Here is a 27406-nt window from a genome sequence, read left to right as displayed (position 1 = left end):
ATACTCTTTTCGATTACCCTAAGCCTTGCATGTTTGATGCTGATGGGAATTTTAGAAATCTGGTTTTTCTTCAGCTGCAGGGACCTTCTGATAATAGTGTAAATCTTCAAACTTACGTGTTTAGACCCTCGATCTGTGAAGTCACTAATTGCAAGTTCTGGGCATCCTCTTCCCCAGGGATCTGTTAGGTGGCCCCGTCACTGTGCTTTACTGTAAACTTATAGTTCTCAGAGTCCTCCTCCCAGGCTGTCTGTGTCTGAGCTCACAGTATCTGCTGACAGAGCACTTGGTCCAGGACCAGATCTGCTGACCAGCCCGGGACCCCGGGCGTCCCTCATCAGCCATCTGACCAGTGCTTCCCTCCCTGCTTTTCCCATGGGGAAAACAGGATCTCACAGGTCCACTGAGAGAGTCCTGCTGGCTGTGCTGACCTAAAGGCCCTGAGGGCTGGGAGCCGGGGAAGCCGGGGCACTTGAGCTCCTGAGTGTGCATTGGGCAGGCAAGACTGCCTCATCCCAGGATGCCTAACAGCCTGTGGGCCTGGGAGAAGCTTTTAGCCTTCAAAGCACTTCCCTGCTGTGCTGCAGGCCCTGTGCAAATTAAGTGTAAGGAGAATGGGATGCAGCAAAGCAAGTTATTCAGCAGCAAAGAAGAGTTGCTGCCTTATCTTTGAAAGCAGGTTTCCCCAGCCCGCCTGATACCCAGAGTTCCCTCGGGTAGTGAACAGGTGAGGGGGACACCTGCGGATTATCCTCAGGGGCCCTGGGCCATGGCCTGGAGGAGAGCTGAGTGTGTTTCCAACCACATTTCTAAAGTGTCTATCACTGGACTGCCTGGGGCATGTGCCCTGCCTCTCACTTCCGGTGGGCCAAGAACACATAATTAGACATAATTAGGTAACAAGGGCTGGGTAGCTGTTTCGGGCCTTGTGTTTTTAAGACTCACAGAGGGCAGAGCGCGGTCCCGCTGACCCCTCCCTTTTCTTGTGCAAGTCCTTCTGCGTCACCCCTGATGTCCTCAGACCTCATTCATTTACTCCTCTTGCTTCAAAGACAAATCTCTACAACCAACACAGATTGCAATGCAACAAATTTTAATAATTAACTTAGGACAGTGTAGCTCTGTATTGACAAGCCAACCCTAATATCTTAATTGGATCAGCAGAGCTGGGCATATGGTGACCGTATTTTGTCATAGCTTACACTGTTGAATCCGAATTTAATCTTGATTGATTCAATTCTGAAAGAAAAAAAGAAAAGAGGACACACCCACAGGAAACAGTGTTGGCCTGGCTGCAAGGACCTCTGAGTGTCAGACTCCTGCTGACCATATTCTCAGCAAGCAATTTAATCTTTTGAGGGGAGAGGAGTCTCTTTTTCCTTCCATAAAATAGGGACAATTCCTATCCACCCCTGCTTTGTAGGGATGCTCTAAACACCTGAAGGAAAACCCTTCAAGTTCTTAGAGAAAAGGGTATTACATATATTCAAAACTATATAGGCATTTAGAGCATTTCTGTGGTAGCCTCAGATTGAGCCCCCAGTTTGGCTCCAGTCCCAGTGCAGCTGCACCATGTCTCTAAAGCCTCGAGGGCAGGGCCCTGCTCTCCTGGGTTCTCCCTCCATTCCATTTTGTTCAATTAAATACACATTAGTTGAGGATCCTCTGTCTCTGGACGATGCGCTAAAACTGGGGCTTCTGCAGTGAATAAGAAATATTGTCCCCGCCTTCAGGGAACTGTAAGTTCTTCCATTACGGAGGAAGTGGCAATGAAGTGTGATGAGCTTTAGGGGAAAGAGTCCCTGGGTGTCCCCTAGGGGAAGTGGGAGGCAGGGCCCTCCCTCCCCCGGAGAGGAAGTCCGGAGGGCATTCCCGAGCTGGAGCCCTTGCTGCTGGGCTGTGAGGAAGGGGCCAGCTTCAGACAAACAAAGGGGAAGGGCATTGGAGGCACAGGGCCCAGCATGAGCAAAAACAGGACCAAGAGAAGGATGGAGAGGAATCCCATATTGGGACCTTGAGGGTGGGCACGGCAGGATTAAATGGCAGGGAAGAGTTTTACGCAGGAAAAAGTAGAGACCTGCCTGATCAGCTCTAAAAAACTCCTGCTGACTGTGGGAGCAAACTCATCCTCTCTTCCCACCCCACCTGCACAAGACCTGGGGCCTTAGCTTCAAGACCTCCATCCACATTTAATACATTACAAGACTGTATTACATTCATTGAACATGGGAACTTAAAACATCACCTTTTCTTTTTCAAGGGAATAGCTTTATTTAAGGAAAATTTCTTAAGTATAAATGGTAAACTGTGCTTATACAAGGAATGCCCCCAAAATGCACAATTAACAGAGAAAAAACAATTAAGTTAGGACTTAAGAGAGTTTTCATTTAGTTTTATAGAACTGAGTTCTATATTTTGAATTATAAGGTCTAGAGATAATTAATCTGTTCTTAAGAAACCTGCCCTGATGGTTGCTGACAGGCATTGTTTCAAGATAATGAGGTTATTAAAAGAAGAATTGTTGCTGCAGCTAATATGCTTTGCTGGTGTTTTGTTTCTAATCTTCCTTACATTCTCGCCCGGCAGTAGGACATTTACTTGCTGGAGAGTAGAATATAAGAATGAAAGTCTAGCCTCCTTCCTAGACCTTCTTTTGTCATTTTTGTTCTGAACTCATGAAGTGTGTGACATACCAAATGAATCACCACCCCTTACTCTTTTCCCTTGAGTATGGCGTTCTTATCTTGGAATTTAGGTACTCTGAGTGATGTAAAATGCTATGCTGTGAATTTTTGGTGATTCAAAATTTTCATTTATTCATTGTCTAGGCACCTTGTCCTGTTCCCTCTTTTCCCTTTTTTCCGACCTAGAAGGGACAATTTCACCATATCCATTTTCATTCGTTCAGCCGTGGAAAGCAGAACTATCAGACCAAATGCTTTTGCGTTTGCTTCCTGCCAGAGGAGATAAACTGTACAAGCTCCTCAGAAACTTCAGACCAGTTTGGATTTGTGAGGTTTTCTACTGGGCTTTCACATTGTTTTTGAACTGCCTGAAAGTTCAGGCCGGACAGATGTTTTTCACCTGGACTATCTGGAGAATTGGGTCAAAATTACCTTGGCCTAAAAGATGCTACTCTTTGTTGTGATGTTCAAGTGGGATGTTTAATATTCGTGTACTGTGGTTTCACGTGTCTGTTCCCAGTTGTAGACGTCACCTAAAGAATGAGAGTCTTTGAAAAAGTTCCCCTTCCCATCATCATGTCTCTATGTCTTAGGTCGTACACTGGAAAGACAGACAGACAATTCAGTTTGTCTTCCCTTCTCCTGCCCCCACTCTTTGTTTCCTAAGATTTTTTTTTTTTTTTTTGGTGGAGGGAAGTAATTCTTTATCTCATCTACAATTCCCCTGAGCCCTCAATTTGGGTCTTAAAGGGAAAACATTGTGAAGGTTTATGTCTGGGCTCAGTGCTATGAAAATAGTCCAAGCGAATTGTGAGATACCAATATGCTGACTGGTCTCAAACCATCGCTTCTCATAACCTTTTCCCTGTCATTCTTGCTTTCTCATCCATGACCCCCTCACCTTTCTTTGCTTGGGTTTCTCTTTCCTCATTTGTCTCAGATAGTGGCTCCAATGCCAACACTAACTTGCAAAAACAAAACATTTAAAAATCAATCAATCACCAGAGAAGCAGGCCTGGTGTGACATACAAGGACACAATAGGACACTTTCTCTCTTCCTTAAAGGGAAGTCTTGATTACTGATGTGCCCAAAGTCTGCCCTCTGATGGCATTATTTAACAAAACAAATCCACTCTTGCCAAGTCCATAACTCAAACCAGTTTCCACATCTTATTTCTAAATATTGACGTTTTCATTCTCATTAGCAAAGTCATCCATTTTAATTGTCCTGCAGGTCTTTTGTAATGGTGACAGAAGCCTCAAACTTTGAAGAGATCATAAAATAAGAATTGATATTAGCACGTGTTGCACACCATCTTTACCTACTTGAACATAGCCCAGAAGCTTGATTTTCAAAATGAGAGTTTTCTCTCAGTTTATCCTGTGTAGACACGGCTGGATTAGTCTTCTGAAAATGGCGTTCTCTGCCTCCGTTTTCTCTTTTCACGGGACAGTGAGGGAACTCTGCTGCCCTGTGAGCCCACACACGTTGCTGAGCCGTCAAGGCTCCGTCTATCAGGACTTTCCCTGCGCCCACCCCACTGCACACTATGAGGAACGTTCCTCCTTGTCATCTCCTTGCTTCTCGCCTTGTTAACTCTGTCTTCCTCTCCCAGCAAGAACCCTAACTCCAGTGGCCCAATTATACCCCCGTCCCACCCCCTTGGTCTCCACCCCCACTCAGCAAAAGCTCCCACCCCTCTTCCCTCAGGACACTCAGGGAGCAGAGAGTTTTCTCAGTTTCCTCTTGTGTCTTGTGATGGGAGGCCCTGTCCTGGGCACTCAAGGACAGAAGTGTCCACTGAGTAAGGTTGTGAGGATGGAGGGCAGCCCTTCCATCCCGTTCCAGCAAAGGACCGTTAAATAACCATCCCTGCCCTCCTGCTCCCGCAGGCAGCTCCTCACCCTGCTCCCCAAACAACCATGTCCTTTTCCATCAGGGCCTTTCTCTCATTTCAAAGTGTCTCTCTCCTCACTAATAGGGATCAAAGCTTGGGCCACTAGCCTCGGGATACTCTTCGTTTTTTAATGTAGGTAACAACAGAGGAATAACCTCTACTTTTAGGCCAGAGGTGAAAAGGAAGATGAACTTTCAGTAGAAATGGAAATGGCCAGGGGTGAGGCGAAAGGGGAGGAAAGGAAGGTACTGTCTAATGGGTGCAGAGTTTTGAGTTTGGGATGATGAGAAAGTTCTGGAGGTGGGTGGTGGTGATGGTTGCATAACAGTGTGAATGTACTTAATGCCTCTGAATTGTACCCTTAAAAATGGTGAAAAGGGCAAATTTCATGTGATGCACATTTTACCACAATTAAAATGTATATATTTACATATATATGTATTTATCTATATATGTATTTATATATATTCACACTTTCAAAAGCTGCTTGCAGTCATAGAAAACTCTACTATAGTAGGAAGACAAAATAATCTTAATTCTCCAGGATAATTTCAGCCTTAAGGCTTACTATTTAATATATGCAGCAATATCCCAGGAAGAATAGCAGCAGCAGTTTAATGAAAGGGCACCTAAAATTCTCACCCAAGCACTTTGTGTCGCTAATGGAGAGATGACTAATGTAGATTGATGGGCTGATTGACGGGGGCAGCAGTGTGGGGCAGATGATGAAGAAAATCAGCAGAATGAGGTACTTAGGAATGCATGGGAAAACTGAGAACCATGCAGTTATTATTTTGAGATAATTACATTCTACTTTGGATCTTCATCTTCTTATCAAAAAAAAAAAAAAAGAATATGGTCAGTTTGCAGAGGGTCAGAAGGAGACCCACAGGGGTCATTAGAGTTGGTAAACATGACCTGTGAACAAGTTATCAGTGAAACCGGAAATACCTGCTATTTTAGGATGGCTAGAAAGAGAGCTTGAAATACACAACGGTTGTTATGGTGACCAGAGGAGAAGAGGGGGTGTTGTTAACTGAAAAACAAAATATGGCCTGACTCCCTCCTCTCCAGTGTACGCACAGCACAGAGCCTGTTGTCAGCTGTGGTCACCTCAGTTGTAAAAAACTTGATAAAGATGAAATTAGGATTGCAGATTATAAAATTAAGGGAAATGAATCTCAAGACAAATGCTAAAGGAAATTCAAAAAGAAACACAGACACACACACAAAAGTTAAAGGAATTAAAATTGAAGCTGAGAAGGCTAAGAGTTGTAAAGTGTGTGAAGAGAAGCTAATCCCTTGTGTCGAGTGGATCAAACCGAAGGAAATGTGCACAAAAGGACGATAAGGATTCTGGCCTCAAAATTGTAACAAAGATGCCTCAGCTGGTGGGGAAGCTGCGGAATCTCCTCTCAAGGGTTTTGAAAATAAGGGGGAGGGTTGTGTTTCGTGGGATGGGGGGTTGGGGATGGGGCAACAATAGATCCAGGTGACCCAGACCCCAAGACCTTCTAAGGGTGACCAGGAATTCTGGCCAGAATTTAAAAATTACTGAGAGAGGAGGAACTGATCCTGAGAGAGGATGGGACAAGGGTGGGAAATCTGTTTCCCTTCTCAGGCACTGGGACACATGGGTGCTGTTTGGCCTCTTCTGTATAACTGACGTGTCACCCCAGATTTTGCCAGTTTGGGAGGGAGCTGTGTGTCCTAGAAAAAAGACAAGGGTTGATGGCCTGAAACCATTATTAGTGTCATTTTCTGGAAAGGGGAAGACATATACCAGATGCCTCTCTCATGGTTAGAGATTTCTAGACAGGCTATTATACTATCTGACGCTGTTTAACAATAAATTTCTAAACCATCTAAAACTTCTTTTTGGAAATGTACTCAGGAAATCTTGCATTTGGTTGCAATGTGCAAACAGGAGCAGGTCAGCCATGCTTGACAAGCCATGTCCATCTTCACGCCTATAGCCCTCAGTGGAACGTGGCTGTGGCCAGGCCAAGAACTGTCTGGTGCTGGGCAGTGGGGCACGGAGTCATGTGACCTGGCAGTTCCGCTAATCAGCGGTAGTAGTCATTCTTCACGTGACCATGGAAGTGCAGTTGAAGTTTTAAAAGCGTGTTGCAGTTTCTGAGGGTTGAACTGCATTCACATCTGGTATGCATGCTTTATCTTTCTAATCCCTAACCCTATTACTTTAGTTGCTGTTTATCATAGACATGAAACCCAAATTAATTAAAGAGAGGAAGATACATCCAGAATGTTGGTGGTTAGCAGTGGTTGGCACAACTGACTTCTGGGACCAGTTAGTTGTTCACCCAGCTGCATGAATGTCACCTCATGTACATCTGGGAGCTGACAAGGGTCGTGTTGGCACGGCTAACCCTGCTCCTGAGAAGTGTGTTTTCCAAGTTGGTGTATTCGAGAAGCCCAGAACAGCATTCACGTGTCCTGGTGCCTGAAATCACACCATTGGAGAGTCATTCCTTTTTGTTCCTTTGGATTCTTCTCCCTGAAGATTCTCTAAAAATGCAGAAAACAAACAAAAGAACTGGGGACAACATTCTACAAATTAATACACAGGAAAGAATTGGTGGCTGGTTGTGTTCACTTTCATCTACCATGGAGCCCTGGGATATTGGCAGAAATTTACAGACTTAGACGTAGCCTCCCATGGTGTCTTAGAAGCCACCATGTCTTCACTGGTTGAGCACCCACTGTGGGCCATGCACTGTTCTAAAGGACATTGTTCCTGGCTTCAGGAGACCCATAGTCTGATGGGAGAGGCAGACATGTTCCCAGGGCTGGAGAGAGGGCTTGGGCCAGAGGAGGGAGGGGCCCACATGAGGATGGGAGGTAATCACAGAAGGATGTGGTGGTGATACTGGGCTGGGTTTTTGTTGGTGGGGGGAGGATGGGGGAGCTGGGTTTTGAAAGGTGAAGTGGCTGCCAGCTGGAGAGGTGGGGGCAGTGTCATGTTAATTTGTTTTCTCTGAGCTCTTTCTGACCCCTGACAGAATGTCCTGACATCCTCGTCAGAAGGTCACGGGGTGAGAGAAGCCTGTGGGTCCCTCAGGAGGTCCCCAGTGCAGGACCTCTGCCCAGAGCCCAGAGTGTTCTCCCAGACTTTTCAGGGTCACTGCTTTCAGGCAGTTCAAAGAGAAGGGGGAGGAATCCTTAAGACAAATTCAGCCAACCTAATCCTTTTGCTTGGGGAAGGCCTCGCTCTTGGGCCAGCATTCAGTGCATTTTTATAACCCCTTTGTGGAAGAAACTGAAATGGAACTTGTAGATATTTGTTTTATTTTTACCTAAAACCCTTTGCCATCATTTGAGGATAAATATGCTGATTTGTGTTGTGTTCATGAGATCCCTTACACTATTACTTTTCTCCGCTCTGGACTCTTCTTTCCGTGGTTCAGAGCACAGATTCTGGAGCCAGGCTGTCTGGGTTCATATCCTGGCTCAGCCACAAGTTACTCAACCTGCTCTCTGCCTCAGTGCCCCATAATTATGGCTTTTCCTTCACCGAGGCGCTGTGAGGCCTCAGTGACTTGGTCACAGAGCACTCACAGAGGGTGGGCGGGGAGCACGTTATAAAGCTTGGCCATTATTACCCACTTCCTGTAGAGCCCTTTACCCAAGACTGTGTGAATTAGAATGTCGAATGAGTACCATTTCAGCCAATGAGGCAGTCAGGATTTACCAGTCAGTTGAAACATTCCCCGAGGGCCAGTGGGTCTGTGCCAAACCCTGGGAATATAAAACCCAGTACAGTGTGGCCCTGCCCTCAGGAACCTACAGCCTCATGAGACATCAGGCCGCATCTCTACCTTCACGTTGACAAATACCGGGGTTTGTATGGTGCGGACTGTGGAGCCATCTCAGCGGGTACTGGACAGGCCCTGCCTGTGTGGTCCTGAGCGCCCAGCGGGAATCACTGCTTGCTGGTTAAGTTGCTCGCTGGGACCCGAGCAGATGGGGCCCTCTGACGATGTTACCTAGGGGGAACCAGTGTCTAAGTGGGCTTTATTTTCCTCCAGAAGTGATGGCCTGTAATCAGTTCCACTTTTGTGTGCATCTTAGGTTTGGAGGAGACCAGCCTGTCTACATCAACATCATTAGAGACCCTGTCAACCGGTTTTTATCAAACTATTTTTTCCGTCGATTCGGAGACTGGAGAGGAGAACAGAATCACATGATCCGCACCCCCAGCATGAGGCAGGAGGAGCGCTACCTGGTAAGTCCTGTTGCCTGGAGGAGTGGTCCCTCCCTGCCTGGGAGCAGCAACGCGGGGCCGGGGAGCTCCCCCACCTCCCGTGGCACGTCCACGAGCTCCACGTGGTGAGGGCACGTCCTCAGGGAGCAGGTTTTCGCCGGTGAAAAATTAATTTTCCAGATGACCCAGATCCTAACAAACATTTTCTCAAAAGACTTTCTAATCTTGTTTTCCTCAGTTTCTAGGTTTTAAGTCCCAGAAAAGAAATAATCTTTCCCAGAGAACCCTGACCAGCACGATTTTTGTTTTTGTATTTTGGGAATTTCTCTTAAAAGGTTACAGAGTACTTTCTCATACCTCATCCCATTCAATTCCATGACAATCCCCTGAGGGAGGGGCATTTTCAGATAAGGACCCTGCGATTCCAAAAGGATGTGGGCACAACCATGAATGACTGTCTTCAGGTCCTCTGATTCCCAGTCCGGGTTCCTCCCACCATAACACAGCAGAATCAGACCATCTCAGTAAAATTTGTTTGCCTTTTCTGGACCTTGTTTTGGGACCCTGAGCTCCATAGGGATGTTAATTTTTTTTTTTTTTAATTGAACTATAGTTGATTTACAATGTTGTGTTTGTTTCTGGTGTACAACAAAGTGATTAAGCTTTATATATATATAAAATCTTCTTTTCAGTTATAGTTTATTACATGATATTGAATGTATTTCCCTGTGCTATACAGTAGGACCTTGTTGTTTATCAATTTTTTGTAGTAGTTTGTGTCTACTAATCCCAAACTCCTACTTTATCCCTGCCCGCCCCTTTCCCGTTTGGTGACCTTAAGTTTTATTTCCTATGTCTATGAGTCTGTTTCTGTTTTGTAAACAAGTTCATTTATATATATATTTTTAGATTTCACATATAAGTGATATCACATGATGCTTGTCCTTGTCTGGCTTACTTCACTTAGTATGATCATCTCTAAGTCCATCCATGTGGCTGCAAAGAGATGTTAATTTTGATTGCACTAATTGTTTCCACAGCTTGGAGTTGGTAACAGATGAAAGTAGTGTATCTTTCAGCCAGCACCAAATAAAAGATGCGTTTATCATCAGTTTGTGATCTAGATTGACAAAAGCTTGCTGAGTAGCTTAGAGCCTGGTGTTAAAGAGGCTGAAATTCTGTTCCCTGTGTCCGAGACAGCTCATCAGGTTCATCCTGGGCTGTCAGGCACAAGCAGAAAGGGAAGAAAGTATTGAGGGATCCGTGCAGATCTGTTGCCATGGCTGGCGTGTAACACGGCGCCTACGCCCACTGCTGATGGGTCCGCAGCAGCATGCTGGAACTGAAGAGAAATAGCGTTACTCACAGTTCCAGCACAAGGCCAAAACTTCTCTTTCCATATTTGATTTTAAAAAACATAATAAAAAGTATGGATTTGGAGGATAGGGCATTTTTGGATAATGTCACTTTCACGTCTTAAAATCCACGATTAGAGTGAGAAAACCGGGATGCGCGGAAGTTTGCACAGCTAGTTACAGGTTGGCCAAAGCACATCACTCACCAGCCAGTATCTGCTCAACTACCTAATGCTTCACTGAAATATTTTGAGGGTAGATTTTTTTTTTAAGTGGCTTTTACTTTTTTTTTTTCTTTTTAGTTTTTGATGCAAAACTCTAATCTTTTTCTTTAAACTACCTATTATAAATATGGTTCTGTATTTTTTATTCAATGACTAGCACATATTCAGAGTATAGAACCATTTACTAGAGGAATAATGTCTTTATAGTTTGTATTGGATCTTGCTTAGCAATGATTTTTTTTTAAACATAGAGCATATTCCATGTAATCAAAATACATTACAAACTTTCTGACTCAGTCCAATACTACAAAAGTTAGAATCAAGTTTTAGCAGAAGATGCTGAAAACCCGAAGATATGAAAGCAAGTTTTATGACTCCTGCTCTTCAGATATTACTGTACCTACCTAATACTAATTTACCTAATAAGTAAGTTCATATTTACCAGAAGGTGAAAAGTGATTCGGATAAACAAGAAAGTGGAGGGGCAGTCCTGAGGATCCAGTGGGTGGGGACAGGCTGCGATGTTAATAAGGAGATCAGGGAAGGTGTTGGATGTGGCATGTGAGCAGAGATTAGAATGAGAGATGGTGTTGGTCACGTGGTCGGCTGGGGGCCCGCAGCTCCAAGTCGAGGGGGCAGCTGGAGCAAAGGCCTGGAGCATTCACATGTACTGCTCATTCAGAAATCAGCTGGGAGAACAGTGTAGCTGGTACAGAGTGAGGGGTGGGGACAGGGAAGTGCAGCTGTTAATTTAGAGAGGTAAGGCTTAGAGGTAAAAGATCATATAAGGCCTTGTGAGTCACTGCAATAACTTAAAGTGAGTTGGGAAGTAGTGTGAATAACCCCAAATCCTACGCACCTTAATCAGTGATTCTTTCTCCTGAATCTCCACTAGAAAGCTGAGCCCTCCTTTCAGCAGGGGATGTGTCATCTCATCAGCCTTCTAACATCCTCAGCAATTCTCCTTCTTCTTTCTGAGGGTCAGGACTCCTCCCTCCTGCTCTAGACCTGTATCTGTCTGATGCCTGGGTGCTTGTTCTGAATTCTCACAAGCGTCCTCACACTCAAAGTTTCCATGGGCTTCTAAGGAAAAATGGAGTTTGTGGGATGGTCACCCCAAAGTTGCGCAGTGCACAACCTCCACAGCTGTACAGGGAGGTCCTGATATTCTTCGGTGCTCCCACCAGGTTCTGTGCTGACTGTGTCATTTCTCTGGGTGATATAATGTCTTTACTTCTCTCCTCTCCTCCCAATAGCCTATAAGCTCTTTGAGGACAAGATTAAGATCAGAGTTCCATGTATATATCTCTGGTACTCAGAAGAAGGGCTGAAATACTAGAAGCCTCAATAACACTCTACTTAATAAACAACAATAAAAATAATTAATACAGTTATAATGTAGTTAATATGGAGTTCAGGGAATTTTCTAGGTTTTGCTACCCTGTCAAGTTTTTGCCATCTTGTAAATCATTCCCTATAACATAGTCTTCACACATTACACAAACAGTAAGTTGTAATCATTAGCAAAAGAAATTGTAAACATGAGAGAAAAAAAATCACTGTTTAGTTTTTTTTTTTTTTTAAGCCCATAAAATGTTGAAAGTTGGTAGTGGAAGCAAGTCTTACATTTTTGAAGAGCTGGTGGCTGTCTCTATGGTGTGATATGAGAGATTCTAGGGAAATTTCCCTGCCTGAAATTCTACCCTTAGAGATTTGCAGGGGCCCCCATTACAAATGTAAGCACTGTGTCCTGGGAAGGGCCTGTGTCACATGAGCTCAGATCATTCCTTGGCATGGCCCCAGCAGGAGAGCGCTGGGCTCCCCAAAGCAGCAGAGGGAGAAATCCAGGGAGCAGGGGGTGACCAGGGGGCCCCAAAAGAAACGTGACTCCTTTGTGATCTGGCTCCAGCCTGACCCTGTTAGGAGGCTGTTTTTTTGTTCAAAGGATAGTTTGTTTATTTGGAAGAAGACAGTTGATTGCCTTTTTTTTAAAAACAGCTGAAACTTTTAATTCTATCTCCTTGGTCCCATTAGACTCTTGAAGTAAAACTGCCCCCTTTCAGAGCCTGTCCTCATTTTGGCAAGCCAAGGTGGTCAGTTGTTTCACTGAAAAGGCGGTGTTGTTTGTGTCTCGCTGGGGTGCAGGGCAGCTGTGAGGAGACCGCGGTGCCCTCAGCGAGTCCCCGCCCGGGGACCTGAGAGGGGATGTGCAGGGTGTCCCCGCGCCCAAAGGGACAGGCAGGGCAGGCCATCCTTTCGGGGGACCGCACAGCGAAGCCTCTCCCTGTGCACTGCACGCACCCAGAGTCACGGGTGCTGGCCCGGATCAGGTCCACTAGTGTCCCCACATTATCCCAGATCTCAGCACTCCCAAGTCACTTTATCTAGCTGCCAAAAATCAGGCCGTTCTGCTCCTGGCCGTGAGCCTTACAGAGCTGCTTAGCATACAGCTGAGAGAGGGCTAGGGCCTCCCAGCCTGCTCGGGGCTGAGCTAATATCATCTGTGATGCTGGGTGGTTGGGATGCAAATGGAAATGGGTACAGGGATCATAGGGTTTGCAGGGTCCGCGGAGGTCATGAGGAACCTCCTTGTCTCACAGGTGCAGGAACGGGGCCTGGGTCTAGCGGTGGGGGAGGCGCCCCGCCAGGAGTAGAAGCCAGGCCTCCTGACTTCACCACCGTGTTGTTCAGTCACTCAGACCTCATGTTTTACTTCCTGAATGGTAAAGGGAGAAGAGGACTGCGTCAAGTTCCATGCTTTTTGAGCAGAATAATCCTGGCTGACACATCTTTACAAAGACATAGCTGTTAGAACAATTTTTTCCCCCAAATATCAAGTATCTTATAGATATTTCCCATATTTTCTGGAAACAATTAGATTTTCTGAAAGTTTCTATTTCTTTCCAAACCTTTCTTCACTTGTATTTACCAGAAAATAATTTTACAATAAATTATCGCTAGAACGAATAAAAAGTCAACTTTTAGCAGCCACGCTGTGAAAAGACAGTTCCCTTAGGCTCATTTCTTTTTGTCCAGGAGCCAAAAACTCAGCTCCCAGTGCAGAGGTGGCTGCCTCCTTTTTTGGTTTGCGACTCAGGAGGTGGGGCAGATCTGAACTCAGGCATATGGACAAGTCCCAACACATGAGGCTCTTCTCCAGCTAGAGTCCAAGCTGCTTGATTTCCAGGGCAGGGAAATACCTGGCACCCAGAACACTGTTAATGAGAAGGAATGTCTGCTAATGAAGAGTTAACTGTCGTGGTTTGTGAGGGAGGGAGAGCATCTCCTTCCTACTGGAGCCACGTCCTTGTCCAGTCTCTGAGTTTCCCTGAAAATGGATTTGTCAAGCTGCACTTCCACTCTGTGGGTTACACATGTGTGATTTGTGCTTGCTATTTGCCCAAAACCTGGCCTTAGAAAGTTTCGTGGTGAAGTATTCTCCAGAGATTGCCCTTGGCACTTCCAAACTCCAAAAAATGTCAATTTGGGCTCCTTACCCCAAACCTACTGCAGCTTCACCAGATGCTCCTTCACTAGATCCTCCGTTTGAAGAGCAGGAAGAGAGAGGAGGGACAAAACTGCCTCTGTGATACTGTTTGTTCATCTTGGCGATAAAGCATGGAAAGTAACACATGTTTAAAAGAAAAGATGCTTAATATACAGCTTCTTAATTCATAAAGAATTCAGTGAATCATGATGGCCCATTTGGATTCTGGAGAAGCCTGAATATTGGCCAGCATTAGCAAAGGTTTTCAGAAAGCTATGCATTTTAATCTGCATGAAAGATTTGGCAAGCTCTGTGAGTCCTATAGCTTTGAAAGTGTATGTATGAAATACTTGTTTCTGGAAATTTCCTCTGTCCTGACCAGCTGAGGCTGTCCTGGGAATGAAACCTCAGGCTGTGCCTTCATCCCTAAAGCATCATTTTTCTTAACGGAGGAAAATGAATAAGGGATTTGGATCATCTGCTTTTTAAGTATTTCAGTGAATATCTGTGTTTTCCAAATTTTCGAAGGTAGGAAAGTAATGCTTTGTCTCCAACTAGTTCAAATTTGGCTTATGATTGCAGGCTGAGATAATGGCCCAGGACGCGGTGTACTTAAGTTTCGTTCTCAGCTGCCCTAGCTGGGTGACTCAGCTGGTGATTCAGCTTCCACGAGCCCTACTTTTCTCATCTGTTAAATGGGAGCATATTACCTTGCCTGTATCACAGGGTTGTCAGGAAAACAAACTGAACATCCTGTACAGAAGTGCTTTGAAAGCTAAATCTTTCCAAAACATGTTTTGGCATTGATGATTTATCCCCTTGACTCTGTCGGTGGCTCCACATGACCTAACAAGGCCATTTTTTCCATAGACCAGGGGACTTCTCTGGGCTGGGGAGCCAGCAGGGTGCTGTGTCTAGGGGCTCAGGCCACGCGGGGCTGTGTCCTGAAGCATCAGGTCGGCTTCTGCTGAGATCCTGGATGGCCCCACCAGCCCCCTTCTCCTGGGAATCCATTTCTAAGGAAACTGCTTCTCTTTGTTCCCAACAGCTGGAGACTCATTTTGATCCCAGCCTGCTGGCATCCATTTGTCCCACGTTTATTTACTTGGAAACCTAAGCTGGTGTAGGCACACGGTTGTAAAGTCACTGAAGCAGCTCACTCTCACCTGCCGAGGCGTGGGGAGGAAAGGTGCACAGGCCGACATGCTCTGACGCGCTGTGAGCCATGTAGAGGCGCAGAGGACAAAGCAGTCCCCACTGGGGAGAAGGGTCTTTGACACCCATTTGTCCTGAGGTGTGTTGAAAGCAGGGATCATAGGTGTTTTTAGAACCAAAGACAAGTTCTGAGGTTTAGCAGTACTTGGAGTGTCCCTGGGAGCTTGGGGCAAACAGAGAAGATGATGGGCATAGAGGAAGGAGAGGCAGGAGGAGAGCAGGAAACAACAAAGAGATTTTGGAGAGGAGAGGCAATGAGAGAGTGGCCAGCTTAGAGCCTGCGCGAAGGGAGAACAGGATGGTACCAGCCGCCACCTGAGCTGCCTGCCACCAAATAACCACAGCGATGTGTGGCATGACGCAGGTCAGTGGAATAGGACCTCCCTCAACCCCCTTTTATAGACTAGGAAGGCGGCCCCGAGAGGCTAAGAGGCTAAGACCAAACCTCGAATATGAGGATGTGTGTTAGGCTGCTTTAGTTATCAGGTGCTCAGATCCACGCAGGTTGCCTCGGGAAGAGAAATGTGAGAGTAACTTAAGGATGTATCTGGTAATGAGGACAGAAGTACCACAGCTGCCAGCAAAGACCAGGAGATGCCACGCAGAGCCCGGCCACATGGGGAGAGCAAGAAGCAGAGTACCGCCCAGCCTCACTGTGGGAAAGCTAGAAGTGGTTCAGGACGGGAGCCAGGTCTAGTGACTGGGTCATCTTGGTGCCCAGACTGCCCAGGGGTTCCCAGCTCCCCATTCTGTGATTCAACCCTGGACACACTTCAGCCACTCGCTCTGCGCACCCCTCTGTCGGGGGCCTTCCCGTCTACTCCCATGCTGCCACCCGGGGGTTCTCTGTAGCTCAGAGGGAAGGGACAGGATGGAGCCACCTCCCTGTCTGGTGTCTGTGTTAGTTTCCCATTGCTGCTGTGGCAATTTACCACACACTTAAGTCACTTAAACAACCGAAGTTTCTGATCTTACAGTTCTGTAGGTCAGAAGTCTGACACAGCTCCCACGGGGCTAAACTCAAGGTGTTGGCAGAGCTGATTCCTCTTTGGAAGCTTGAGGGGAAGACCTATATCCTTGTTCATCTAGGTGGTTGACAGAATCCATGTCCTGCGGTTGTAGGACTGAGGTCCCATCTCTTGTGGGTGCTCAGATGAGTGCCATTCTCATTCTCTAGAGACATCTATGCTCCTTAAAGCGTGGCTTCCTCCCTTTCTCCATCTTCTAAGCAACTGGTGATGGATTGAGTCCTTCCTGTGCTTCACACCTGTCCCCCTCCTTCTTCCATCTGATTTCTCTCCCCAGCTGAGAAGGGTTCTCCACTTTTAAGGATTTTTGTGAATCCGTTGAGCCCACCCAGATAAGCTAGAATAATCTATCTGAAGGACTGTAACCTTAGTCACATCTGCAGAGTCCTTTATGCTGTTTCAGGTCCCATATCCACAGACCCCAGGGGTTAGGGTGTGGACACCTTGGGGGTCTATTGTTCTGCCCACCACAGTGTCATTTAGGACTGCAGGGACTGAGAGGACTGTGGAGGGGACGTGAGCATGACTGGCACTTTGAAACCTGGCCTGTCCCAGCCACAGCAGGGAACCCACATCCACTTTCCACTGTGGCATGCTGCCATGCAGTGGCACCAAACTATGGTTTTCCTGTCCCTGGTCTCCAAAAGCAAGGGGCCAGTCATACTTTTTTTTTTTTTCACCTACTAGTGACTCATTCATTCATTGATCCATTCACTCATCTATTCATTCAATAAATATTGATTTAGTTCTTTCTGTGTGACAGGCACAATAATAAAAACTGGAAATAAAACGTTGAACTAAAATAGACCCTATGTCTGTCCTCATAGAACTCAGAGTCCTACAAGGGAGACAGTCATTAATCCCCAAACCACACAAATTTATGCAAAATAGTAACTGTGTTGCAGGATGTGACACTGTCCAGGCATAGAATGGGCTAGTTGACAAGTCTAAAGGTCAGAGAAACGATGGCTGAACTAAAATCTGAAGGGAAAGAGAAGGAAGAACATCCAGACATCAGGAACAGCACATGTAAAGGTCCTGTGGCAGGAAGGAATGCAGTGAGTATGGGGGAAGAACCAGGGAGACTGGAGCAGGGTAAGCTGAGGGAGGAAGGAAAGCGTTGAATCCAGTAGTGTAGGCAAGCAGGGCTCGGGCCCCAGAGAACTCCCCAGGGCCTGTTAAAGAGGACTGGGGAGACACTAAAGGATTTAAAGGAGGAAGAGGGGTGGGGGAGTAGATGTTTACATGGGATCCTGAAACTTACACTTTGGAAAAAAAGTTACTTTAGCTTCAGTATACAGAGTAGAGAAGGGCTTGAGTTAATCCAGTGAAATGGACAGATCAGTTAATCCAAGGCTACTGCGGAGATCAACTGGGAGATGAACAAGCAAGGAGCAAGTATTTATGGAGCAGGAGCAGCTCCAGTCAGGGGCAGGGTTGGCTTTGGAGGAGCATTTACAAATGAGGGTAAGTCTCCTCACTGCCTTTCCAGTTGCTAAGTGCCTGGCTAGCAACAGAAGACCCAAACTTGAAAAGCTTAACACTAACAAGGAGAGATAGTAGCTCAGTGCAGCAGCGCAGGAATGGGCATCGGCTGGGATATGTTTAATCAGCAAGAGAATGGTGCTGACACTTACAGGAGAGGAAAGAAATCAGTGAGAGTTGGGGTCATTGGAGGAGGCTTCCTGGACAAAATGCAGGCTCACTCTTTAGGGACAGATGCAAATTAAAGCAGACGTAAGGGTCAGGAGGACCGTAGGAGTGGAGCTTTTGTGCAAAAGCCTGAGAGCCTGAGGCTGACTGCATGGTCAGCCTCCCAGCTTGGCTGGAGCAGAGTGTTTAGGGAGGCAAGGAGCTTTGGGACAGAGAAGCAATTCTCCAGATGTCCCCGAGGAAGCTGCCAAATCAGGTTTGCCTGACCTACTCTCTCCGTAGAAGGTCCCACCAGGAGCATCAAACCCAAGGGCTGCCAGAGCACAGCCAGGTGCATCCCGCTGGCCACCTGTCAGCTGAGCTCATCTGCTCCAGACCCCCACCCCTCACTGTGACTCAGCGGCCAGCTGCAGCTGCCTCTTGGCTGGGGTGGCGGGGGTGGGGGGTGCTCAGCATTGCACCCCTGCTGGGACAGGTGGCTCATATTTATGAAAGTGGTGGGTCTCAGCCTGGTCACTCATTGGTATCACCTGGGAGGCTTTTAAAACTACTGCTGCCTGTGTCCCACACCCAGAGATTCTGGTTAAATTGGTTGGGAGTGGAAGCTGGGCTTGGGGATTTTTTAAAAGCTCCCAACGTGATGCCAACATGCAGCTAAGGTTGAGACCTACTGAGGAATCCATTCTCGGCTGTATTAGCAGGAGCTGTTTTTACTAAGAGATGCATCTCCTGAGTATCTTCCAGAAGCTTACTTTCTGTATCCTCTGCACATTTGGGAAAAGCTGTATTTGCCTTCCTCTCAGGAATTTTTTTATTTGTTAGACTTTTAATTGGCATGTGCAAATAAATGCCATTAAGGGAGTTTGGCAATACAGTGCAAGATTTGTTGTATTTATGAATGCTCTGTGTAGGTCTTAAGTCAGGCTTTCTTTTAAATTCAACTGGGTAATATTTATGATACAGAAACCAAAGAGTATATTATACTGTACATTTAAGATCTCATTTTAGGAAGCCATGCTTTTGGGCAATAAAACAGAGGGTACTTTGATGAATAAAATATTTTAGCACAAGGACATCTTTTTATTTGGTCAACAGAGGCATTTGGAATCCATTGCCATCTTTCCAAAGAGACATGTGTCACTCTTCAAATGCAGGCCAGTTCATACAAATACATATAAATGCTGAATTAAAAGCCATGGTTGAATAGATCTACACTTTAAATGCAGTCAGGAAATGTTCTTTAATGCTTTTTAAATGCAGCCAGGGAGCTTGCTATTCAAAGAAGTTATGGGGTGAAGTTTTATATAAAGTGAAAAACTAATGGCTCGATTTACCTGTGTTAAAATTTTGAATTTCATACCCTACATTTGTTTTTCGGAACCCGGCACACCTCTATAGTTGTCCCCAATTTGCTTTGCCAAATTGTAATATTTTTTCACTGCCCAACTGTTTTACACACACAGTATAAATTCCCCAAAGACAGAATGACCTCCAAACGTGTTCTTAAAAACATTTTGCAAGGTCTGAAGACAGACAGGAAAAATACGTGTAAAACATCTAAGAGATTTATTGGAATCTCAGCTTGAATTCTGATTGCAAGCACTTATGAAAATGTCAATATTAACATGAAATAGCTGGCAGTTTTTCTAATACATGTAAATTGAATTAGATAGTGTGTAATTGGAAAAATGCTTGCTTTGCTCGGGCTCTCTCAAAACAAGTCTTAGAATCTGTTAGCTGCAGCAGCCTTGCCCTCTAATGGCTGGAAATTGAAGGACAAGGCTGAATACTCTTGACTTCAAGGAGGATAGAAACGAAGCAGAGAGACTGGCAGATCACTTGGCACCACGTCAGGAGCCTCTTCCCAAAGCGAGGGGCATGATGTAAGTGTCGGGGTGAGCATATTCTTAAAATGAGGCAGCTAGATGGGGGCTGAGGGATGGGGATCTGATGGGATGCTAAGTGCCTTGGAGCTTCTGGGCCAACTTCAGTAGAGATAGGTAGTATAGATGCCCAATCTCCTGAAATACAAATGAGAGGTCAGACTCACCTCGTAATAGTGAAACATTTAAAAGCCTGGAAAAGTTATAGAATAAATAGCCAGGCCTGGAAATTGTGATGGTCTTGGCTTAATAAGTTTTGCAGAGCACACTTAACAAACCACTTTAGTTCCCTTTTATTATTGACTAATGAGTGTCACAGACAGGGTAGAAATAATACCAGCAAATGTAGTTTGTCAGGAATTTAATAGGAAGTTTGATTTTATCCCATGTGACATTTTCATTGATCTAGGAAAGCAGCCAGGAATGAATGGGGCAGGTGGGGGATTGATTGGCTATAAAATTGTGCAACCTCTAGGCACAGACCACTTTTTTCTCTGACCCTAAACCCATGCGGATATTCATAATTAAATGAAAGAATTTTAACCAAAACCTACTCAATTTCCTGACAAATAAAGCTTTTTAAAAATGGCCCTGCATTTCATATTACGAAGTAAAATCATAATGGAATTGTATCAACATTCAGCTAAGTGTTTCTATAATCTTTTTTTTTTTTTTTTTGCATTGAAGGAGAATGTTACACTGGTATGACTTATAGTGAGATGGTTGCCCCTTCACTGTTCCTCAGAGTTTTAAATTCCAATTTTGAAAGAAACTGACTTCTTGGAGGAGGCTTGTGAAAAGAGTCAGCAGATGTATAAAAGAAAGTTATCAAGTGCAGTGAGAGATGGAGGAAACTTTGTTGACAAGGAAGTCTCAGCTATCATTTTGGCATTCCATTTCTGACCACTATTGATAAATAAAAACCCTGTGAGATTGTGCTCTCTTTGGCAGCACATATACTAAAATTGGAACGACACAGAGATTAGCATGGCCCCTGCGCAAGGATGACACGCAAATTCGTGAAGCGTTCCATATTTTTTTGACACAACATCGTAAAATGATTATAAATCAATAAAAAATGTTAAAAAAAAAACCCTGTGAGATTAAGAAAAGTGATCAAAACTAAGACAATTAAGATTAGCCTCAGCCAACCTTGATTACTGCTAATCTTTATTTCTCCAGGGAATTATTACTGGGTGTGAATTATATTTTTTTAAACATTTTTTAATTGAGTTATAGTCATTTTACAATGTTGTGTCAAATTCCAGTGTAGAGCACAATTTTTCAGTTATACATGAACATACATATATTTATTTTTTACTTGCTAATATAATGTATTTTTTATTTGTAAATATATATTGCTTCTTAACTCCTTCAAATTATTTCACATTTGTATATGTCCGATATTTTTAACTAAAATTTAATTCTCTCAGATGACAAGACATGATCACCTCTTTTAATCTTAGCACCCTTCACAGCTCCCTGGCCAACACCCAGTCCAACTCTCAATACATACTTAACAAATGTGGACAGAACACCAGAGTTTGCCTCTTCTGTCCACTTGCATGTGCAACCTCCATATATCTGGAACACCTGCAAAGTGCCAGCACTGCGATGGGAGTAGCTGGGGCAAGATGAGCACCGGTTCCTACTTTCTGCCTCTGCCACACACAGAGAAACCCATCTGTCTCCTCCTGTATTCTGTTACTAATGAGTGATACCCCCTGTCGGTTCAGTCACCCAAACAAGAAACCTTGGAGTCATCCTTGCCTGCTTTCTTTCCTCAACTCCCCAACCCATTTGCAGTTAGCCACTAACTTAACCTGGAATCCTCCTGAAAGCAGCGCCTGAGGCAAGGGTTTGGGAGAAGGGTTTTAGAATTCAGGCAGTGATCTGAGGAATAGGAGTGGGGAACTGGAGAGAGAGGGAAGGAAGGAAGGCCAATACAAAGGCGTGTCCTCATGTCGGTCACTCCCACAGAAACCAAGGGTCAAGGCTGCCAGGACTCCCTGAGGACAGTGTAGAATTCGCCCTAGAATGTTTCTACTGGAGGAAAGAGGATTGCATTTATCCACTGCTTTCATCCTTTGTTGTCAAGTTCACCCCATGAAGCCTTAACTCCCACACATCTGGGCTGTGCACACATGGGTGCCAGGTGTGCTCTTGTGGGTATAGCACTGGGAACAGAAAGCGAGGTTGCTCTCAGGTTGCTTCTACGTGAGTCTTGTGGCTGCAGCAATGGCTAGAGTGAAAAATGGCCAAGAGGACGGGAGGCAGGGCAGAAGAGTGTCCAGTCCAGCTGCCAAGCCTGTTGGTTCTCCCTCCTTGACTCCTCTCAGACCATCCACATCAGGCATCATCAGTAAAGCCCTCCTCGTGTCCCATTGAGTATCTGCAAAAGCCTCATAGCTGGGCAGCCTGTCTCCAGTTCATCTCCCACCCCACAGTCATAGTGTCCAGTGTGCAAGTCTGACATCATCCTTCCCCTGCTTAAAACTCTCCAGTGTCTTTCTGCTCCCCAGGAGTAATGTTAGCTATCGATATTATTATAGTATTATCATAATTATTTAATCAAAAAGCATCACAACTGCATGTGACTCTACAATCAGCTCAGTAGAAAACTTCAGTGAAAAAAATCACCTCCCCCCAAAAAAGAAGCATCACGAACCAAGAGCGGAGCTGGTTCGATCAGTGAACAGCATAGGAAAAATGCAAGTGAGAATGAGCCCGTTCTGGAAACAAGATGTGAGAGGTGTGGTTTGATTAACATTTATTTATTTAGGAAAGCAATAGATTATTGAGAGTCTTAAAAGCCACAGAAAGGACTTCAGAATTCGTCACAGAAGGCAGGACTCACTGAGCTTCTTGAGCAAGGAGTTAAATGACATGGCGCGAAACGCTGCTTCTAAGTTGTGTATTACAGGAGAAAGGTCTTCTTCCCTCCGAAGCTATTAAGGAAATTCCCCATGGTGTTTCCAGGGGTTTTGTTGTAATTCCTATTGTTTAATACAAAATCTTTGATAATCCAAAATTTAGCTTGCTGTCAGGTGTGACATCAGTCCAGCATGTTTTTTTTCTAGATGGTTAACAAATTATCTCAACAATACTTATAGGATAATTCTTTATTTTTCCACACCAAAGTGTCACTTTTATCATATGATAAATTCTTATTTTTGGAGGGATCAATTTTTTGTCTTTATTTTGTTCCATTGATCAGTGTCTTTAGGTACAATAATAGCACATTATTACATATTATACATGTGTGTCTGCTTGTGTGTAAACTAATATATAATTATACAATATACCATAATACAATTAATACAATTGTGTAATATATAATAACTGTTCTATCATAAATATTTTATTATCCAGTAGGATCTAATCTCTTTTCATTACTCTTCCCCCCCAATTGTCCTGGCTCTTTGTCTCTCTTGATTTTCTATAGAAACTTTAGAATCGGCTTGTTCAGCTCCCCTTCTCCCACCATATGTACCCAGAAAACCCTACCATTATTTATGGGGTTCATGTTAAGTTTTAGATTAACATAGGGAGAATTGACATGTTAATGTTGAGTCTTACTATGTGAGAATGTATTTTGCTTTTCCATTTGTTCAAACTTCTGTTATATCCTTTGAGAGTGTTTAGAGTTTTCTTCATGTAGATCTTGCACAGTTAAGTTTATTTCTAGATATTTTATCTTTTTATCTTTTATATTTTATCTATTGTTGCACATTATTATTGCTATTATTAAAGTCTATATATTATTTTTAAGTCAGCCAGCTTACTCCATTCTCTTACTATCTGTTGGTGGATTTTCAGGAAATTCTTTCCAGTTTGCCAGATAACGTTATATCCCTAGATAATAATGATAAATTTTTCTTTCTTTTTCCAAATTTTTATGAATCTTACTCAATTGTTTTTGTTAGTATCTCTAGAATAACATTAAATATAATGGTGATAAGAAGTGGTTTCTTATAGAAGCCAGATAGTTGAAGTAAAAATTAAATTGCTAATTGTCAATTTTTGTTTATTTCCTTTTTTTTTTTTTACTAGGGTGTAATATTTAGGATTCAGCCTTTGGGGGGTTTCATTTCAGGCAGAAAATAAGCAGCATAAAATTCAATGTCTAATGATAAAAAAAAAAAACCTCAGGAAAAAGACAAGGACTATTTCATAAACCCTCCACCACCACCCACTTGTAACTTAGATGTTGCTATTAACTTACCAACCCCAGAGCGGCTGCTTTCTCAGCAGCCTGTTTTGCACAGATTTGTGAAGAAAAGATTCATGCTAGTGGCAAATTCAATGTTGGCGTTCCTTCTGGAGGTCTCTGGGCTGGATGTGATCTTGTTTCTTTTCCAACGGGTGTGGCTTTCCTGGCAGTCAGTTCCTGAGTGACCACATTTAATAAATTGGAATAAATTCGGAATGGATTCATCATTCACGGTTTTGCAATACAAAAGATAGATGAAAAAAAAACAAGGAGAGGCTGAGGATAGAGTTAGGTACACATCTTACTTTGCTTTTGATTATGAGCAAATGTAAGACCACAGTGTTGCAGGTCAGGACCGTGTTTGGCCAGGTCTGGTCCATCTCTGACACTGAGGCCACTTCTGTCAGTCAGCCTTTTTTGACTTCCTGTGGGGCTGCTACAGAAGGACCAGAAAGGCCTTTGAGTGAATCTGAGCACACTTGACATGGGAAAAGTGAGGACTCTTTGTCTCGGACCCTGTACTTTGAGCAGTTTTCAATCCACTCATTTAGATACAAATATGGAAACAAACAAGCCAAGATCCTTGAGAGGAACCTTGACTGTGGACACTTGGGTGGATGCTGCCTCTTGTTGAAGCTGTGGACTGGAGAAGCACTGGGAGAACCTCACAGTGACACCCCGTCTCCCGCCATGCTCACTCTTGGCCCTGGGTGGTCAGCTGGCATGCCGGAGAACTGAGGCCAGTATTTCTCCTTTACTTTCGGACACTAAGTTGAAGTGAGCAAATAAACCCCTTCACTTGAATTGTTTTGACTTTGTGCCTCTGAGACCTTAACTGTCATTTCCAGCTGCTATCCTCATGAAAGTCAGATCACTACTATCAGACATTAGTATGTGCTTTCACCTTTACGTACAAACCCCAGAATTGAAAGCCCGAGTAACTTGTTATTTATTTTGAGTGGTGGGTTTCGTTTCTGGCCCTTTACAGGTAGGCTTTTCCTGTCACCCAGTATTTCTTCCTTTGCATGAATACTTTGGCTCCACATCTTCATCGGGTACTCACGTTCAGTCTTCCTTGGGCCCCTAGGAGAGTTTTATGCAGGCAGTTTCATGCACCTTGCCTATTCTGCATTTGCCCAATCTGAACACTATGTTATTGGAATCTTTTGAGTAACATACATACATCATCAATATACCATTATCCTGACTTGTTAAAAAAGTTCTTCACCTTCATCCATTCAATCCAACATGCGCTGAAGTTCTTTTCATTTTTTCTTTAGAATGTCTCCCAGCTTCGCTCGCCCTCTCCACTGCCGCTGTCATTACCACTGTCCTTAATGTTCTTCAACAGCACAATAGCCTCCTAACTAATCTCCTCTGATTGAGCCACTTTGCTGCCCCTTCACCCTGTGTAGCGTTGCCAGATCCATTTTCCAAAGCAGCACGTCACATCATGTCCTTTAATTCCTTGCTCGAGAAGCTTGGTGAATCCTGCCTTCAGTGGTGAATTCTCAAGTCCTTTCTGTGGTTTTCAAGACTCTCAATAATCTGGACCTATCTTGCCAGTCTTGGGGTGTTGCCTTCCCAAATACATGCTAACCACCCAAGCTTCCCACCTTTTTTTTTCAGAACAGGCTCCTTCCCATATCCATTCTTTTCCTAATGTTGCTACCCTAAGCTGGAAAGCCTTCTTCTCTTTCCTCTCTCCATCTAGCTCCTATCCATCTTTCAAAATCTCATCTCCAGTCTCTCTTGATCCCAATCTTTGGGGCGCTGTTCCTTTTCTAGAGTTCCAGCTCCTTGTGTGCTCTGCTCTGTCTCTTACTCTTGCATTCACACTGTGTTCCAGGTACTGTTAGCACATGAGTTCTTTTGTTTTTTTCTTTTTTAAATTGAAGTATAGTCGATTCACAATGTCATGTTAATTTCTAGTGTACAGCGTAGTAATTCAGTTATACGTATGTATATTTATATTCCTTTTCATAATAGGCCGTTACAAGATATTGAATATAGTTCCCTGTGCTATACAGTAGGACTTTGTTGTTTATCTATATACAGCAGTTAGTATCTACAAATCCTGAACTCCCGATTTATACCTTCCCACCTCTTTACCTCCTGGTAGCCATAATTTTGTTTTTTATTTCTGTAGCACGTGAATCCTTAACTTGATCTTCACAATACAATCTTATGAGATTATTATATTATTATGATCCCATTTCAAAGATGAGAAGCCTGATACTCAGGAAGGTTAAGTAACTTGCCCAGAGTTAAGATTACATCCATGAAGTGATGAAACTAGGATTCAAACTCAGGCAGTCTTTCTTCAGAGGCGGTGTACCTAACCACTGTGCTGAACTGCCTCTTTTTGTCCTGTGTGACTCTGCTTGTTTCCTTAGTCCTTTCCCAGCCTGACGGCCAGCTCCTCAAGGGCAGGTGTCATCTTCCCTGCCTTGTATACGTCCCATTTATTGCTTCCCTGGAGTCCATCAGGTAGGAAGATCTTAATAGAATTCATTGCATATGGGCAGGGGACTTACCTGTCTTACTCACCAGCATTTCTTCAAAAAGTAAAAAATAAAAAACTAGATCTAGAACATAAAAAGTGCTCAAAGATTATTTGTCGAATAAATGATTAAATTAATATTTGATTGATTTACAGTTTGATAAATACATAATCACATCAACGCATCCTTCTCAAGTTTTTTCATTCATGTAACTATGCGTATCTGTATTTTATTTACAAGTCTCTCCGTTGCCTCCAGGCCACAAATGATGATTAGCTGAATTTTTTTTTCTAGATAAAATGGATGGTTAGTTGTCCTCACGTAAGTTAGTTGTTACTTCTAGGGATCTAAAGGCGCTTCCCAGGGCACGGCGGGCTCTGGAGTTCACTCCTCTATTATAGCTGATGCAATTAAGTTAACCAATTTATTTAAACTGTTATTATCAAAAGCAAAAAGAAACACTTCCGTGAGGTTTAGCTGCCTTAACAAATAGTGCTTTTAAACTTAGATTTATAGCACTTGCTTATTTATAAGTAAATAAAATGGTATTGTTGCCAGTAGATGTGGCTGGTGTCCATGTTCCTGTCCCGTCCCAGAAAGAATTCAGAGACAAGACACAGAGGTTAAGAAAGTAAAGTGAGGATTTATTAAGGGATGGATAGTATGTTCTCAAGGGGAGAGCGGGCAGGCTCAGGTGAGCAGCTGCCCTGAGTTTTTTTGGCAAGTTGGTTACGTAGAGTATAAGAATGAATGGGCGGAATATTCACTGGGGAGGGAAGGGCTTGGAGTCGTATTTTCATCCCAACTCCTCCTTCCTGAAGAGGGAGGGATTTTTGTCCTTATTTGGTCTGGATTGGAAGTGTCATGGTGTCAGTGTGTGATGGGTACGTCTCATCTGCAAGTCTCATTTTATTGAAATGAGGGCATAAAAAGCAAAAGGTTACATTCAGACACTGGAGATTCCTGCCTTTTCTCACCTTTCTTTGTCGGCCTCCAGGCTGCTCATCACCCCAAAAGGTGTGACCACTTTTTCAGCC

At 44.1% G+C, this 27406-nt stretch overlaps 1 protein-coding gene and 1 non-coding gene across 3 annotated transcripts in view; both read left to right on the top strand.

Moving 5' to 3' along the window:
- The window catches only part of UST (uronyl 2-sulfotransferase), a 271245-nt gene that overhangs the window by 172415 nt on the left and 71424 nt on the right, over positions 1–27406 (top strand). For both annotated transcript variants that reach the window (XM_064486595.1, XM_010993983.3), the window contains exon 5: positions 8675–8828. In XM_064486595.1, coding sequence (XP_064342665.1) covers positions 8675–8828 — 154 coding nt within the window. The remainder of the gene's footprint in view (positions 1–8674; positions 8829–27406) is intronic.
- LOC116154514 (U6 spliceosomal RNA) lies at positions 20588–20691 on the top strand. The gene has a single exon (XR_004138489.1). It is a non-coding gene; the product is annotated as a U6 spliceosomal RNA (small nuclear RNA).

Source organism: Camelus dromedarius, chromosome 6, assembly GCF_036321535.1.
Source record: "Camelus dromedarius isolate mCamDro1 chromosome 6, mCamDro1.pat, whole genome shotgun sequence".
Classification (NCBI taxonomy): Eukaryota; Metazoa; Chordata; class Mammalia; order Artiodactyla; family Camelidae; genus Camelus; species Camelus dromedarius.
Note: the sequence above shows the minus strand (reverse complement) of the source record. Positions and strands in the feature narration are given on the sequence as shown.